The sequence below is a fragment of the Littorina saxatilis genome, linkage group LG11, assembly GCF_037325665.1.
Source record: "Littorina saxatilis isolate snail1 linkage group LG11, US_GU_Lsax_2.0, whole genome shotgun sequence".
NCBI classification, from domain to species: domain Eukaryota; kingdom Metazoa; phylum Mollusca; class Gastropoda; order Littorinimorpha; family Littorinidae; genus Littorina; species Littorina saxatilis.
In genome coordinates this window covers 24,403,345-24,420,638 of record NC_090255.1, presented here as the reverse complement: position 1 = coordinate 24,420,638, position 17,294 = coordinate 24,403,345, and the positions used below count along the sequence as shown (strand labels likewise).

The window sequence follows — 17,294 nt, the reverse complement described above, 5'->3', positions numbered from 1 at the left end:
CTTGACCAAAATTTCAACTAATTTGGTTGAAAAATGAGAGCGTGATATGACGTCATCAAAGACATTTATCAAAAAAAATTAAAAAAACGTCTGGAGATACCATACTCAGGATATCTCATGTCAAGTTTCATGAAGATCGGTCCAGTAGTTTTCTCTGAATCGCTCTACACACACACACATACATACACCACACCCTCGTCTCGATTCCCCCTCTATGTTAAAACATTTAGTCAAAACTTGACTAAATGTAAAAAGGAGGGAGTCTTCAAATGGAGGTAAATTTGTAGAGGCTATGAACAGAAAATCTTTAAAAAAAACCAAGGTCTTAAAATGGAGGAATTTTTAAATTGGGGGTGGGGGGGGGGTCTTAAAAGGGGGGTTCCACTGCATACAAGTTTCATTGTGTTTGTGGGGGGGGGGGGGGGGTCTTAAAAGGGGGGTTCCACTGCATACAAGTTTCAATGTGTTTTTGTCCCCAGGTGAGCTACCACCCTAGCCTGGTGTGGACGGAGATCATCTCATTCATCAAGGGATCCTTCGCCTCCCTGGCCCAGCCCAAGGGCTACCTGGACCTGCAGGGCTACGAACAGCTCGGCCGCAAACAGGCGCCCAACTTCACCGGCAGCAGGGACAAGGTGAGAGGGCTGGTATTGATGGGGATTACTATGGCGGGCCCAGTGGATAACACATCGGCCTCCTAATCGAAAGGTTGTGAGTTCGAATCCCAGCCGCGGCCGCCTGGTGGGTTAAGGGTCAACTTGATGTGCAGACTTGCTAATCAATGCAGAAGTCAAGTGCAGTAGTCCGCTGCTGATGAATGATTCTAAAAGTTTCTGTCAGGTAAAAAATATATAACACATCGACGGGCGCTGTGGCGTGGTGGTAAGACGTCAGCCTCCTAATCGGGAGGTCGTGAGTTCGAATCCCGGTCACTGGTGGGTTAAGAGTGGAGATTTTTCCAATCACCCAGGTCAACTTAAGTGCAGACCTGCTGGTGACTTAAACCGCCTTCGTGTGTACACGCAAGCACAAGACCAAGTGCGCACGGAAAAGATCCTGTAATCCATGTCAGAATTCGGTGGGTTATAGAAACATGAAAATACCCAGCATGCCTCCTCCGAAATCGGCGTATGCTGCCCGAATGGTGGGGTAAAAACGGTCATACACGTAAAAATCCACTCGTGCTAAAAACATGAGTGAACGTGTGAGTCTAAGCCTGTGAACGAAGAAGAAAAAGAAGAATATAACACATCTTTGATCTTTTTCTGACAGGTGTACGGTCTGTTCTTGAAGTACAATGAGTACAAGCGACAACACGGCCTGTACGATGAAGCTGACTTGGTGTTCAACATTTACCAGCGACTCCGAACGGCTGGGCCGCTGCCTTGGGTCCTGCATGAGGTTTGTGTGTGTGTCTGCTTGTGTGTGTGTGTGGGTGTGTGGGTGTGTGTGTGGTATCTTCATGGTATTGGACTTCCATATACTGTGTTAGATTTTAGTCTGTGTATGGTGAATGTCCTCTTTTGTCATTTCACAATGGAGATAAGTCTACTCTAACCCTCTTTCTCCTGGGGCGTGGAATGTAACTCCATCAATTTCAAACTTTAAGAATATCGCAGCAAAGTAACTACTGCAAGTTTTGTAAAATGTATCAATGTTCAAACCCGGTAGAAAGCTACTAAAAATGGAAACAGATATGTGCCATAGGTAGCATTGTGTATAGCAGGTGTGTCAGGGAGCTGTATGTGGGAGCTTGAGCGAGCAGTATTGGGCGCTCTGGTGGGAAAAGGTCAAAAGGCAAGTGTTGTGCAGCTGTCATGTTGTTAATTATTAAAATCTCCAGGTGTTTGTGGATGAGACGCAGGACTTCACTCAGGCTGAACTGACCGTTCTGATCCGCTTGGCGCACAACCCCAACGACATGTTCCTGACGGGCGACACGGCTCAGAGCATCATGCGCGGAGTGTCATTCCGCTTCAGCGACCTCAAGACGCTCTTCCACTACGCCAAGCAGTCGCTCAAAGCGCGGGGCAAGACTGGCATGCTAGAGGTAGATACATTTTGAACATAGCTAATTGCTGTTGCATTGGTTATTTTTTAGCGTAGTTGCAAACTTTGGGTAGTAAAAAGGAAATACGTTGTCACTGACCTGTTGAAGCAAGTAATAATACCAGGCATAAAAACTTCCTTTTTACATTTAGTCAAGTTTTGACTAAATGTTTTAACATAGAGGGGGGAATCGAGACGAGGGTCGTGGTGTATGTGTGTGTGTGTCTGTCTGTCTGTCTGTGTGTGTGTGTAGAGCGATTCAGACTAAACTACTGGACCGATCTTTATGAAATTTGACATGAGAGTTCCTGGGTATGATATCCTCAGACGTTTTTTTCATTTTTTGGATAAATGTCTTTGATGACGTCATATCCGGCTTTTCGTGAAAGTTGAGGCGGCACTGTCACGCTCTCATTTTTCAACCAAATTGGTTGAAAATTTGGTCAAGTAATCTCCGACGAAGCCCGGACTTCGGTATTGCATTTCAGCTTGGTGGCTTAAAAATTAATTAATGACTTTGGTCATTAAAAATCTGAAAATTGTAAAAAAAAAAAATGTTTATAAAACGATCCAAATTTACGTTCATCTTATTCTCCATCATTTTCTGATTCCAAAAACATATAAATATGTTATATTTTGATTAAAAACAAGCTCTCAAAATTAAAAATATAAAAATTATGATCAAAATTAAATTTTCGAAATCAATTTAAAAACACTTTCATCTTATTCCTTATCGGTTCCTGATTCCAAAAACATATAGATATGATATGTTTGGATTGAAAACACGCTCAGAAAGTTAAAACGAAGAGAGGTACAGAAAAGCGTGCTATCCTTCTCAGCGCAACTACTACCCCGCTCTTCTTGTCAATTTCACTGCCTTTGCCATGAGCGGTGGACTGACGATGCTACGAGTATACGGTCTTGCTGCGTTGCATTGCGTTCAGTTTCATTCTGTGAGTTCGACAGCTACTTGACTAAATGTTGTATTTTCGCCTTACGCGACTTGTTTTATTTTTACATTAATTTCTCTTTTTAAAAAAAAATTTCGTCCTATTCCTAACAAATCTAATACCCGTTTTTTGTGTGTATTATTGTATTTGAATGCTATATTTACAACTCAGGGACCCTCATACAAGATGACATGTACAAGTCAGTACCTTTAAGTTTCCATTCAAGGTTCTGAAAATGTAGAAATGTTGCATCCCTTTCGGCTACAGAGGGCTTTGAACCCTGGTTCACCTCTGGGGACATTTCCCCTCGACCTTAATTTGCCTCCTGCACGTTTTTTACAATTTCATGACTTCATGCCACAAGAATGTAAACAGACCTGGACACTATCCCTTCAGATAGATTGCATTATAGAAAATGAAGTAGTACCACCACGCACAACGTCACTGCGTCTTGGCTTGGGCATGTATTACTTTGAAGCCTTGAAAAAGGATTTGAAAGTAGAGGCTTCGGCATGTATTACTTTGAAGCCTTGAAAAAAGATTTGAAAGTAGAGTTGATTGAAATTAGAAGTTGTTGAGGGAAACAGTTTCATGATTATCTCAAGATCCTTGTGTAAGATATGTAACACCATAACTGCACCTTGAAAACGACTGGTTGTATTTTCCACTAATCAGGTGCCAAGACACGTGTACCAACTGACCCACAACTATCGCTCACACGCCGGAATTCTCTCCCTTGCTTCTGCCGTCCTAGACCTGCTGGTGGAGTTCTTCCCAGAATCCTTCGACCGTCTGGAGAAAGACCAGGGTTTGTTCGACGGCCCCCAACCGGTGGTCCTTGAATCGGGCAGTCCGGCAGACCTGGCCATTCTGCTGAGCGGCAACAAGCGAAAGACGTCACACATTGAGTTTGGTGCTCATCAGGTTGGTTGGTTATTAGTTATCGTTAGATTTGACTGTTATATTCCACATTTATCAGTCCCAATGTCGAGAAAGCTGAAATCATATCAGATCGAGGCATGAGCCGAGATCTGATATGATTCAGCCTTTCGAGACATTGGGACTGATAATATTGTTTATCCTACATACGTGAGAGAGACACCCGTGAGATAATAATCGTTCAAATCACACGTGTGTATATCATGTAAATGAGGTCATGTCAAGCAAGTCTGGCAGGGACCTGTTTTTCCACTGCTTATGATGCCAAAGTCACAGAGACAAAGTCATTATAGAAACACAAATTGCGCTCGCTAATTACCCTCGATGAATCTTTAGAACTAACACGTCACGCCACACTTTCAGAGTGACGTTTCTTTGCTTTGACGTAATAGATTGCACGAGGCTTAAGAAGAGATCGAGGTTCCAAAACAAGCGTCTTCAATTTAGCTGCATCTAATGCAGGACATTTTCAGTAAAATACACGTAAGTACAGTATGTAGGATAAACAGAATACTACATGGCTTGCTGTGTCGTACCAGATTTACACTCGTTGCTTTTTCAAATAGTGAACAGCTCGCTTTCGCTCGCAGTTCAATATTTTAAAAAAACAACTCGTGTAAATCTGGTACGACACAGCAAGCCATGTAGTATTCTCTATTTATCATATTTTCAGCAGTTAATGCTATACAAGACCGCGCTCATCAGGTAATAGTGTGCAATTCCAGTCCGGCAACTCTCGTGCAATTCCAGTCCGGCAACTCTCGTGCTGTGTGGCACGGGCTCCAGGCGGTCACGAACTACAAGAAGAAGAGCCCCCCAGTAGCCGACGACCCCACCCTCCCTGACAAACTTAACGAGTTTTACGCTCGTTTTGACCGCGACAACCACACCCCTGTGACGGCGTCATTCCCCGACCCCTCGTCCCCCCTGCCTCCCCCCTTCACTGTCAGTGAGCGGGATGTCCGGCTGCTTCTCCGCAAACAGAAAAGCAGGAAAGCGGCTGGCCCAGACGGCGTCTCAGGCCCTACCCTACGGCATTGTGGGGATCAGCTGACACCTGTTCTCACTGACCTCTTTAACTCCTCCCTCCAGCTCTGTACTGTTCCCCACTGCTTCAAGGCCTCAACCATCATCCCCGTCCCCAAGAAGCCCACAGCGTCGGCCATGAACGACTACAGACCGGTGGCCCTTACCTCCCTGGTGATGAAAGTGCTTGAGCGCCTGGTCCTCAAGCACCTCCAGTCCGTCATCAGCGGTAGGCTCGATCCCCTCCAGTTCGCCTACCAGGCCAACCGGTCTGTGGACGACGCTGTCGCCGTTGCCCTCCACTTCATCCTCCAGCACCTCGAGACCCCCAACTCCTATGCCCGCCTCCTCTTTGTGGACTACTCCTCGGCCTTTAACACCATTATCCCCCAAAAACTCTATGACAAGCTCCTCCTCTTTGACCTTGCCCCTTCCCTCTGCCTGTGGCTCCTTGACTTCCTCCTTCAGCGCCCCCAGACAGTCAAGGTCAACGGCCTCCTCTCCAAGACGCTGGTCCTGAGCACCGGAGCACCCCAGGGGTGCGTCCTCTCACCGCTGCTCTACTGCCTCTTCACCAACGACTGCGTCGCCTCTCATGACTCAGTTCAGCTGGTGAAGTTCGCTGACGACACCACAGCCGAAGGTCTCATCACCGGCGGTGATGAGACCGTGTACCGCCAGGAGGTCGACTGTCTGGTGTCGTGGTGCGACAACAACAATCTCCTGCTGAACGCCACCAAGACCAAGGAGATGGTGGTGGACTTTCGCAGGAAAAAAGGCCCTGTGGCTCCACTGATCATCAACGGCGATCCCATCGAGATGGTGGACTTTTTCAAGTTCTTAGGCACCACCATCTCCAACGACCTGTGCTGGGATGATAACGTTGACGCCATCGTCAAGCGAGCGCGGCAACGCCTCTACTTCTTGCGCCAGCTCAAGAAGTTCCGCCTCAGCCAGGTCATCCTGGTCCAGTTCTACAGGGCCGTGGTGGAGAGCATCTTGACATTCTCCATCACAGTGTGGTACGGCAACACCTCCCAGCTGCTCAAGAACAAGCTGGAGCGTGTGGTGCGCACTGCTAGCAGGATCGTCGGCTGTGAGCTGCCCTCCCTAGCATCCCTCTATGCCAAGCGCATGCTGTCCAGAGCCCAGAAAATTGTGGCTGACGAGTCCCACCCTGGCCATCCCCTCTTCGAGCGCCTGCCCTCAGGTCGTCGATTCCGATCCCTGGGGGCACGCACTCGACGTCTCCAGACCTCTTTCTTCCCCCAAGCTGTTTCCTCCCTTAACGCATCCCATCCCTCAGTTGGGCAGCTTCGCAGTCGGTGATCCTGCTGGCGGTGAGCTCACCACATCCTGTGACTCAGTGTTAGGTGGTGGTGGTGGTGGTGGTGGGGAAGGGGGGGGGGGGGGGGGGGGTTGAGTGGGACTTTGATGTGTGATTTTTATTTTTTTTCTATATTTTTATCTGCATTATTTTAGTCATTCATGAGTGGGTGGGTGGAGGGGATGGGCTAGTTCTAACTATGCATTAGATTATAAAATTGTATTCTGTGTAGACCCTTCCACCAGCATCTTAGACCACTCTTTGTACTTTTTCTTTTAATAGATGATTGTCATTTGTTTTACCTCATGTCTGCCCTGCGTGTGATGGTGTGATCGTGACTGCTGTAGTGTGGGCGTGTGTGTGTTGGTGTGTATGTCAGTGAATGTGTGGGCGTGTGTGTGTGTGTGTCAGTGTGTGTGTGGGTGTGTGTGTGTGCGTGATTTTACCAACACTACGCTAAATTCCTTGTGCTTAAAATGTTTTTTTAATGTCACTTGGCTCAATAAATACTGTATTCTGTATTCTGTATTCTGTTTATAGTCGAACAGTCGAACCTGTTTGTAATGACCACCCAAGGGACAGGCCAAAAGTGGCCGTTATAGACAGGTGGTCACTTTTGAAAGGTGAATTATAGGGGGGGGGGGGGGGAGGGGGTGGGGATGAAGGGATCCTTTAGTGTGATCATGATGGGCAGGTGGTTGTAATGAAGAGGTGGTTGCCAAGGAAGGTTTGACTATATTGGCATTTACAAGAAATTTCAAGTATGTTGTGTCACCTGTGTCTGGTAGCACTGAACTTGTGATACTTGGGTAACAGGTTTAAATCCAGGCCAGAACGGACACGGGTCAACTTTATGTGCAGACTCTGAGATGGTATCCATGGAGCCCCCCCTCCCCACACACACACACACACACATACTGATTGTTATTCCTGTGTCCAGGTGATCCTGGTGGTGAGTGAAGAGGCACGCAACAGCCTGCCTGAGGAGCTGAACATGGGTCTGGTGCTGACTATCTACGAGGCCAAGGGTCTCGAGTTCGATGACGTCCTCCTCTACAACTTCTTCAAGGACTCACAGGTCAGGCTCGCAATACAGTGGAACCCCCCTTTTAAGACCCCCCAATTTAAGACTTCCTCCCTTTTAAGACCCTATTTTTTTTAGACTTTCTATTCATAACCTCTGTAAATTTACCCCCATTTTAAGACTCCCTCCTTTTTAAGACCTGATTTTCTCAGATTTTTGGAGGTCTTAAAAGGGGGGTTCCACTGTACTCTGTCGGGTTTGTATGACTATGGGTTGTGAAAGACTGAATACTCTTGCTTTTATTGAGGCAAACTTTCCCACGTGACATTATAGGCTGGCCGCGAGGGGTGTGTCTGAAACACGTGGACAAGGAGCATGTGTGGAAAGTTTGCCTCAATAAAAGCAAGAGTATTCACTCTTTCACAACCCATACAAACCTGACAGAGTTATTTCCGGAGTTTATCTATTTCTTTCTCTTTGTGTACAGAATTATTTATTTCTCTGTGAATCGGTAAGATTGACTTCAGTAAGTAATCAGGGTAGCATTTGTGAGTGTGTCTGTTCGTGTGTGTACAGGCGGTTTGTGAGTGTGTGTTTGTGTGCGTGCGTGCGTGCTTGTGTGTGTGTGTGTGTGTGTGTGTGCGTGCGTTCTTGTGTGTGTGTGTGTGTGTGTGTGCTTGAATGCTTGCGTGCCTGCGTTTGGTCTCATATCATCCGTTGCATTAGAAACACTGGATCTGACAGTGCCATAGGGCAATGGGTGCTAGTAAACAACATAACAGATTGAAGTAATGCATGAGTCGAGGAAACAAAAATGTCGTTTTGTCTTTGAAGGCGGGGAAAGAGTGGCGAGTGGTGACAGACTTTCTGGAGCGTCTGTCCAAACACGAGGTGGTTGCCAGCAGCAACACCAGCGGCCTGGTGGAAATCGATGAAGGTAATTTATTGGCATGTTTGCTCAAATTAAAAAAAACACTTTTTTTTTAAACACCAGAATTGATTGATTAAGAGATTCTTTTTTTTCCCTGATCTGCAATTGTATTCGCTCCTTTTTTTCTCAGCCAGGAAGTAATATTTCTTGTGACATGAAATTTGTTTTAACAAAATTGTGATTTTAGTCAAGATATCAGTGGAAAATGAAGTTGTGCATTGCAAACAGGAAAAACAGAAAATTAGTGAAAAATGTACCGTATTTGACGGATTACAAGACGCACCGTTTTATAAGCCGCACCCCCGACTTTTAACAAAAAAATTGGGACGAGCCACGTATAGGCCGCGTCACTATATTAGCCGCCGTCGAAAAAAATATAATCAGATTGTGTCAATCAATCAAAACAACCAGGCAAACGAAAGTACGGTATTTGGCGAAATCGGCTCCGAGAATAAACAAGTGAAACAAAGAAGAAAAGTGAAAAAGTTTGAAGAAAAATATCTCACACACAATTTGTAACCAACACACACATGTAGTCCCGCCCGGAATAAGCTTTTTGGGGATGATTTACGACTTTTGCGCACATTTCGAGCAGACGAAAACACAACATGGCGGCTCTCGCTCCTCCAACTATCGCGAGACACACAAAAACGAAATCTCGCACGCGAGATCCTGATACAACCGGTGTTTCTCTGTACGCTATCTTGTCACGACGACTTGTTGACAAACGAAGATTCGTGAAAGAAAGAGAAAAGCGCCGAGTCTTGAGTAGAGAGCTAATAAAGTACCGGTAATCGCTAATCGAGCGAAATGAAAATCCGCGGCGACTTCCATTAGGTGAATGCTATTCAAGTTTAGGTAACGTTTTAGCCGCATCTTTTTATAAGCCGCGATGCGATTTTTTTTTTCTAAAAAGTCGCGGCTTGTAGTCGGTCAAATACGGTACTCGCTCTGAAACTTCAGTGGTTTTAACAGCGCTTCCTTGTCTACATTTTCAGACGTGCTGCAGCAGACAGGGCGACCTCGACCCTTGACCTTCGACCCCAACCTGCACAAGATCCTGAACTCTGAGCTGAAGCACCTATACACGGCGGTAACTCGCGCCAGGGTCAACGTCTGGATCTTCGACCAGGATGCCGACAAGCGAGCGCCCATGTTCGAGTACTGCAAGGCTCGCAAGCTGGTCAAGTTTGTGTCCATGCGAGAGGGAGGAGACGAGGAGGGTAGGCTTGAACTCTTCTCTTATCCTTATCTATTGACTTTTTCTTATTTCAGTCCTTGGGCCCTCTTTCAAAGGTGTAACATCAGAGAAATATGTGTAGAACAACAAAGTACATAATTTCGCATTGGGTGACAGAGCAAGGGAAGAAAAGAACGGAGGGAGAAAAGCCAGAAAAAACCAGAAGGGGTAATAGAAAGTGAAAGCGAGAGGAAATTAATTTATTTGTCATTTTTACTCTTTTTTTCTTTCACTCTTTTCTAGTATTTAGGAAATGATACTTCAAAATAATATGATAGACTTGCTGGTTGGTTGAATTCAGAATTTGTTTTTATCACTGCAATGGCAAGACGATCCTCATTCCCCAGGCGTATCCCAGTCCATGTTCGCCGAGAAGTCCAGCCCAGAGGAGTGGGAGAAACGAGGTGATGAGATCATGCTTCGCTCGCTCTACGATGTCGCCGCCAAGTGCTACGCCATGGCCGGAGCCGCACAAAAACGCAACATCGCCGTCGCTCACCAGAGGGCGTTGCAGGCCTCCCACCTTCGCAACCAGCCGCGGCAGATGCGCGATGCTTTCCTGAAGGCGGCCATCTTGTTCCTGGAGTGTCACCAAGAGGTGGCGTTGAGCAGCCCGACGTTGGCGCTGCGTTTCAACCTGGTGATGAAGGCCGGGCGGTGTCTGCAGAATGCCAGAGAGAACTACCTGGCCGCCATGGTCTTTGAGAAGAACGGACAGGTGAGGGAATATATTGACACAAGGATTTTCACATTTCAGCATTTAACAGCTATGTGTAAAATCACTGTCAAATATGGTCTGATCTCTGTGGAAGTAAGAGAGTTAAAAACACAGAACAGTGGGTGTGGATAAGCAAACAACCATTCTTGTTTTACTGGAAAAATTGGTGTTGTGACAATATCTGGGTGAGAGTTAGCTAAAAATCTGTTATCTACGCTTCGGCGTATGTATGTGTGTGTGTGTGTGTGTGTGTGTGTATTAATTTATTTCACTACATGTAAGTCGGGGTCATTTTGCTGTCGCTCAGTGCAATGTTTGTGGATCAACACATTTGATTTTTCAGTACTAATTATAGCGTTTGAAGTGGAACCTGTAATGAAAGGACACCCTTAGGACCAGCCATTAGTGTCCCTATATTGTTGGTGGCCTGTCCTGACATGTATATTTTGGTTAAAGGCACAGTGCAGCTCACAGCCTTCGTTTTGCGTTTTTGTTGCAGCTGAGTGCATTTACAGTTCAAAAATCCTCCTATGGTAGTAAAACAAACCCAAAACTACCCAACGACGACATCTGTGAAGCTCGACAGTTTCTTATTCACGCGAGTGCATAAATTAACCTAGTTATTACGTGGTGTTTGGTCGGAGTTCGATTCAACTTGAGTGATTCCGGCCTCCATTTTGTTTTACACAAACTCATGATGATGTCTGACATAGTTTGCTTTAGTGACGTGTCTTTTTGTGAATTATGTGGTGATCTACCTGATCTAATTTTAGATCCAAAAATAGGTCAAGACCAGCCGGGTCCGAGTACGAAATTAATTCGTAAAAAAATCGCAGTTCTTGACTCTTTGGGTGCAAGTCAATGAAACTTGGTAGTTCTTCTAACGGATAGCTGCCTGAGGTATGACTAATAGCCCCAGGGGCTCCGTGCACCTGGATTTGACAAGTTCAGTACCTTTAAGATAACAGACAGACGGGCACAATAGCTTGGTGGTAAGACGCCGGCCTCCAAAGCGGAAGGTTGTGGGTTCAAATCCCGGCCGAGATTTTTCCTATCTCCCAGGTCAACTTATGTGCAGACCTGTTAGTGCCTTATCCCCCTCTGTGTGTACATGCAAGCAAAAGAACAAGACGGCGCGCAGTGAAAAGATTCTGTAATCCATGTCAGAGTTTGGTGGGCTCTAGAAACACAAAAATACCAAACATGCATCCTCCAAAATTGGCGTATAGCTGCCAAAATGGTGGGGTAAAAACGGTGAACGTGGGAGTTTCAGCCCATGAATGGAAAAGAACAAGAATACCTTTGTTTGAATTCCACGTTACTTTCATACTTTTGCAGCCAGAGGTGGCAGGTCAGCTCTACTTGCGAGCGCGGAAGTGGATAGCTGCGAGCCAGTGCTTCGAGCACGTGGACAACTTTGGGCGAGCAGTGAAGATCCTGGATGAACAGGAGCTGTATGATCAGGCCATCGACTGTCTGCAGCGCTACAAGATCCGCAAACAGGTGAGTTGACGGGTTTTATGTTTGTGTTTCTTTGTTTTTAAGGTTGATTGTTTCTTCTCCTTGGACTTGGGTTGAACCTGATGTTTTGTGGAACCTCACTTTTAAGACCTCAAATAATCAGAAAAATTAAGTCTTAAAATTGGGGAGGTCTTGAAGGTCTTAAAAGCGGGTTCTAAACTATTTTAAGACCATACCTGTCAATTCTTATCTGACCATGCTGTATGTACGGTTCTAGATTGAAGTGCTTTCAAAACGATAAAAGAACAGATTCTGTTACAAGGCGGGATGCACAAACTGTGGTTGAAGAGATCTGAAATTATTCAGAACTGGTCAAAATCTTCATCATTATTACTTCTCTCTTGCCCATGTGTTCTACTCATCGGTGGGCAGACCGATCGCTCAACAGCCTCGGCAGGCAGTCAATCTAGGGGAGGGACCCCCGATAAACATCCATGGCCGAAAGCGGAGGTGCAGGACCTATGCGGTGCCTAACTGCTGCACCACGTACCAAATGGTTCATGACTGACACAACTTCTCTCTTGCTAACCCAGGACTTTGAGAAGAAGGGGCTGCCAGTGCCCAAACCGCTTGTCGACCACAAGCCAGAGGCGGCGTTCATGGTGGCCAGCCTGAGCTACAAGGCGGCCATGTTCTACCACCGCTACGGGGAGAAGCAGAAGATGCTGGCGGCCATCGAGCGGCTGCCCAACAAGGAGGACCAGATCACCTTCCTGCAGAAACACGGCTATGTCAAGGAGGCCGCTCACCTCATGGTGCTGGACGGTAAGATGTAGGCATGGAAGTTCCAACCTGAAAATTTGGGATTGTGGATTCTGTGTGTGTGAGGGTGTGTGTGTGTGAGGGTGTGTGTGTGGGCAATCTATTTCTGCACAGGCAGTGTCAGTGTTCCGTCGCGATATAACCTTGAATGGTTTAAAACGACGTTAAACACCAAATAAAGAAAGAAAGTGTCAGTGTTACATAGCAAAGGAGCAGCTCAAGTAAATAAAAAACCCTTTATCACTGGCTGATTACCTTGAAGCTTGATTAGGATCTAGATCTAGATTCTATGCGGCAGAATAATCGATGAATGTGGATGAAGATTAAAAAATCTGCAGCCAGAATACTTAAAATACCTTCTGCAACTAAAATTAAGAACATGATGTATGCTCAAATGAACAGTTTCAGGCCTTTGAGGTTAGGCATCCAACCAAAGCAATTCGTGAATCTGATGATATTCATCTGCTGGGTTTTGTGAGTGGTGTAGTGGTAAGACATCTGCCTCCTAATCAGAAGGTCTTGCGTTCGAATCCCGGCCGTGGCGGCCTGGTGTGTTAAGGGTGGAGATTTTTCCGATCTCCCAGGTCAACTTATGTGCAGCCCTTCTAGTGCCTTATCCCCCTTCGTGTGTACACGCAAGCACAAGACCAAGTGCGCACGGAAAAGATTCTGTAATCCATGTCAGAGTTTGGTGGGTTATAGAAACACGAAAATATCCATCATTCTTTCCCTGAAATCGGCGTATGCTGCCCGAATGGCAGGGTTAAAGCGGTCATACACGTAAAAATCCTCTCATGCAAAAACATGATAGTGGGAGTTTCAGCCCATGAACGAATAAGAAGATGAAGAAGCAGTAACCTATGCATATTAACTGCATTTGATTGTAGCAGTTTTCCTATTATGAAGATTGTATATTTATTGACCCGGCGGAAAACCGTGAGAGTTGTAGATAAGAAACAAACAACCTCTTTTGTTTAGCTCTGCAGATCTATTGTCTCGTGCGTGCAATTGTTATTTACTCACTTTTATGTCTAGTTTTTACCTCGCGTTGTGTTCGTTCTCCTAGTGCATGCACCTCTAATCTGTCTATCGCATAATTTATCCTCTCTCACCTAAAATTACCGGGTTAGCTTATCTTCCTAAAAAGGCTATGATTGCGAGAAGAAATGACGACCTACGTGAAAACCATTCAGACGAATAATAGAGCCAATTTCATTGGATCACTTTTCTATAAAATAGTTTATTAGACTTATTTATTATTTAGAAAAGTGTACAAATGGAACAATACAACAAGCGCAATTTACGCAATATTATAAATTCACATACAAAGTCGGTACAAAATCCCGGGTTGCCTTTATACGGCAAACATCAAAAATGCGTAAGTTATCGTAAGAAAAACAATGAAGCCACCAGCTAATCCTATCATAAGGCGAGACTCCGCATATCGAGCTAGCTACATTTTTATTATTATTATTATTATGGTGAGCTTATATAGCGCGAACCACAATTAACTGTGCTCTCCGCGCTTTACATACTAATTTCTGCCTTGTGAAATGGAATTTTTTACAGACAGACAGACAAACAAACATTTTTCGTCTCATCCGAAAGACTAGCACTTGAACTCACCACCTAGGTTAGGAAAGGGGGGAGAAAATAGCGGCCTGACCCAGGGTCGAACACGCAACCTCTCAATTCCCAGCGCAAGTGCGTTACCACTCGGCCACCCAGTCCCTATCCACTACAGGATCTTTTACCACCTGACTGACTAACTAGAAAATTCTCTCAATCTATTTACTTTGTAGGACCTCTGGATGGAAGAACGGTTCTTCCCTATTGGGATATTTTAAGGATGGTCTAAGACCTCTGTTTTAGCTATATTAACCTCGATGAGAACCGGACGGACGAATCCCCCTGTTCGTCACCAAAGTGTTTTGTCCCTAACCTAAATCAAGTTTCCCCCTTTTAAAAGTACCATACGCAAAACAGACGGGACACCAAAAGGAGCTTATCTGAGTTTACGCAGGTCACCTAATGTTTAATTTCCCCACCTATCTAGCTAGTTTAGGACCGTTCAATCAAACGTCACCTGACGTTCTAACAGTTCGGTTGTTTATTTTCTAACTATCTACGAAAGTTTCGCCTATCTACATTTAAACCTCTACTGGCGTTTGATGTAAACAAACCAGTAGCATGCGAGGTTATCCTTTGTATCTGACTATTTCTACTCTGTCTTGCTTTATGTAATGTAAGATTCTCTAAGTTCTTTTACTCTGCGTTTTTCCCTATGCTATCCCTTTGAAAGAATGTGAAGTCTCCTCTTCTTGTCCCTATTCTAAATCTTGATCTAGTCTACCTTGCCTTTACTCTCTCCCTATTCTAATCCCTAACCTAGCGCCCTCTGTCTATGTCCTTATTCTAACCCATTCTAATCTGTCCTAAAGCCTGTCCTAATGCGTGTAGGAACTTCATTTTACACTGTCTTTTATACCAATCTGCATGGCAACGTAAACAAACAAACAGAACCAGAGGCAGATTGGCTGACCGAAAAAGAACATTAACCGCACTACTTTGAAAACATTACGCGGACAATGTAGTCCGTCCTTTTTCCTTTATCTTTACACTTGCTGATCACAACAAGCGCTCTTTTAATAACTGTTCGCAATATTTAAGCAACCTACAACACTATCTTCATCAAAGAAACCTTGTCTCTCCTCTTTTTTACGATTCCTATCCTTTCTGATCAACCGACAACTTCGTCCGGCGATCGTTGTTTCCAACGCGACGGACGATCATCGTACTCCTGTTACGTTAATAACCAAAATAATATCTTGTGGTCTCCCATCATTTAACTTGACATTTGTCAAGTTTTACCAATGCTTATTGACATGTATACCGGTAAATCATGTCAGCGCCACACGAATGGCCGCCAACACGGAACTGAAAAGGGAATTACTTCCCTTGCGTCGTCTACTTTTGGTTTCGATACCAATTACTCTTACGCTTCTTTTGAAAGCTGAGGCCAGCAGATTGAGTCTGTACGCCATCACTGTCCTGAACATTCAATATTTTATCCTATAACATTAAACTTTCTACAAATAGGGCTCTCCCGCCACATGATCAATGATTGCAGTTTTTCCCAGTAAATGTTGTTATCAATGTATTGGTAAACTTAAAGGTGCAACAAACATGTGAGAAGCAGTTTTGAATCATGAATATTTGAAAGCAGTGTGGAGTACACTAATTTTTCTGAAAATACACCAAGTTTGTCTGAGAATACTCCCAAGTGCAAAACAGGGGTTCCCAGATCTGGATAAGTTTCAAGATTTAAAAAAATAGTTACCAAACATGTTTCCAGATTTAAAGGCACAAAAATAAAACACCAGTAGGATATTTTGCATGATAAATTCATACGCAGTGCATTTGAAAACTTTAAGCACTGCTATTGATTGGAAAGTGAGTGCAGGTGTAAATCACAGGTTGAACACAACTATACATTGGAAACTGAGCTGGGTTCTTTATGTAAACGCTTTCATAAATTAGTACAAGGTTAGCACAGCCATCAATCGGAAATTGATCACAGATATAAGTGGGTCACAACAATTTTGCAGGTCGTATCACGGAGGCTGCCCGCATGATGCTGCACAACGGTGAAGTGGACACAGCTACCATCATCGCAGAGGAGAGCACAGACAGCTCACTCAAGGCACAGTGTTACTGGCTGAAAGCACAGCAGTTGATGGCCGTTGCATCCAAGAAGGCTGAGGTTGCACAGACAGAGGTGAGCTCGGGGGGGGGGGGGGGGGGGGGGGGGGGGGGGGGGGGGGGGGGGGGGATGGATGGACAGCTTGATCAGAGCACAGTAGTACAATGACACTCCCCTTTTAAGACCTCCAAAAATCTGGTGAAATCCGGTCTTTACAGAGCTTATGAACAGAAAATCTAAACAAGTCGCGTAAGGCGAAAATAGAACATTTAGTCAAGCTGTCGAACTCACAGAATGAAACTGAACGCAATGCAATTTTTCAGCAAGACCGTATACTCGTAGCATCGTCAGTCCACCGCTCATGGCAAAGGCAGTGAAATTGACAAGAAGAGCGGGGTAGTAGTCGCGCTGAGAAGGATAGCACGCTTTTCTGTACCTCTCTTTGTTTTAACTTTCTGAGCGTGTTTTTAATCCAAACATATCATATCTATATGTTTTGGGAATCAGGAACCGACAAGGAATAAGATGAAAGTGTTTTTAAATTGATTTTGAAAATTTAATTTTGATAATAATTTTTATATATTTAATTTTCAGAGCTTGTTTTTAATCCAAATATAACATATTTATATGTTTTTGGAATCAGAAAATGATGGAGAATAAGATAAACGTAAATTTGGATCGTTTTATAAAATTTTTTTTTTTTTTTTACAATTTTCAGATTTTTAATGACCAAAGTCATTAATTAATTTTTAAGCCACCACGCTGAAATGCAATACCGAAGTCCGGGCTTCGTCGAAGACTACTTGACCAAAATTTCAACCAATTTGGTTGAAAAATGAGAGCGTGACAGTGCTGCCTCAACTTTCACGAAAAGCCGGATATGACGTCATCAAAGACATTTATCAAAAAAATGAAAAAAAGATCTCGGGATATCATACCCAGGAACTCTCATGTCAAATTTCATAAAGATCGGTCCAGTAGTTTAGTCTGAATCGCTCTACACACACACACACACACACACACACATACACCACTACCCTCGTCTCGATTCCCCCCTCTACGTTAAAGCCATATGTACTCGATGACTATACACGCTAATTGCTT

The 17,294-nt window shown here is 44.6% G+C and overlaps 1 protein-coding gene across 1 annotated transcript in view; it reads left to right on the top strand.

Annotated features, from left to right (window-relative positions):
* Positions 1-17,294, top strand: part of LOC138979515 (TPR and ankyrin repeat-containing protein 1-like) — a 108,805-nt gene that overhangs the window by 54,065 nt on the left and 37,446 nt on the right. Inside the window, exons 30-40 of the mRNA XM_070352224.1 lie at positions 480-635; positions 1,273-1,401; positions 1,844-2,050; positions 3,675-3,923; positions 7,232-7,369; positions 8,150-8,252; positions 9,245-9,469; positions 9,834-10,204; positions 11,543-11,707; positions 12,259-12,490; positions 16,096-16,265. Coding sequence (XP_070208325.1) covers positions 480-635; positions 1,273-1,401; positions 1,844-2,050; positions 3,675-3,923; positions 7,232-7,369; positions 8,150-8,252; positions 9,245-9,469; positions 9,834-10,204; positions 11,543-11,707; positions 12,259-12,490; positions 16,096-16,265 — 2,145 coding nt within the window. The remainder of the gene's footprint in view (positions 1-479; positions 636-1,272; positions 1,402-1,843; positions 2,051-3,674; positions 3,924-7,231; positions 7,370-8,149; positions 8,253-9,244; positions 9,470-9,833; positions 10,205-11,542; positions 11,708-12,258; positions 12,491-16,095; positions 16,266-17,294) is intronic.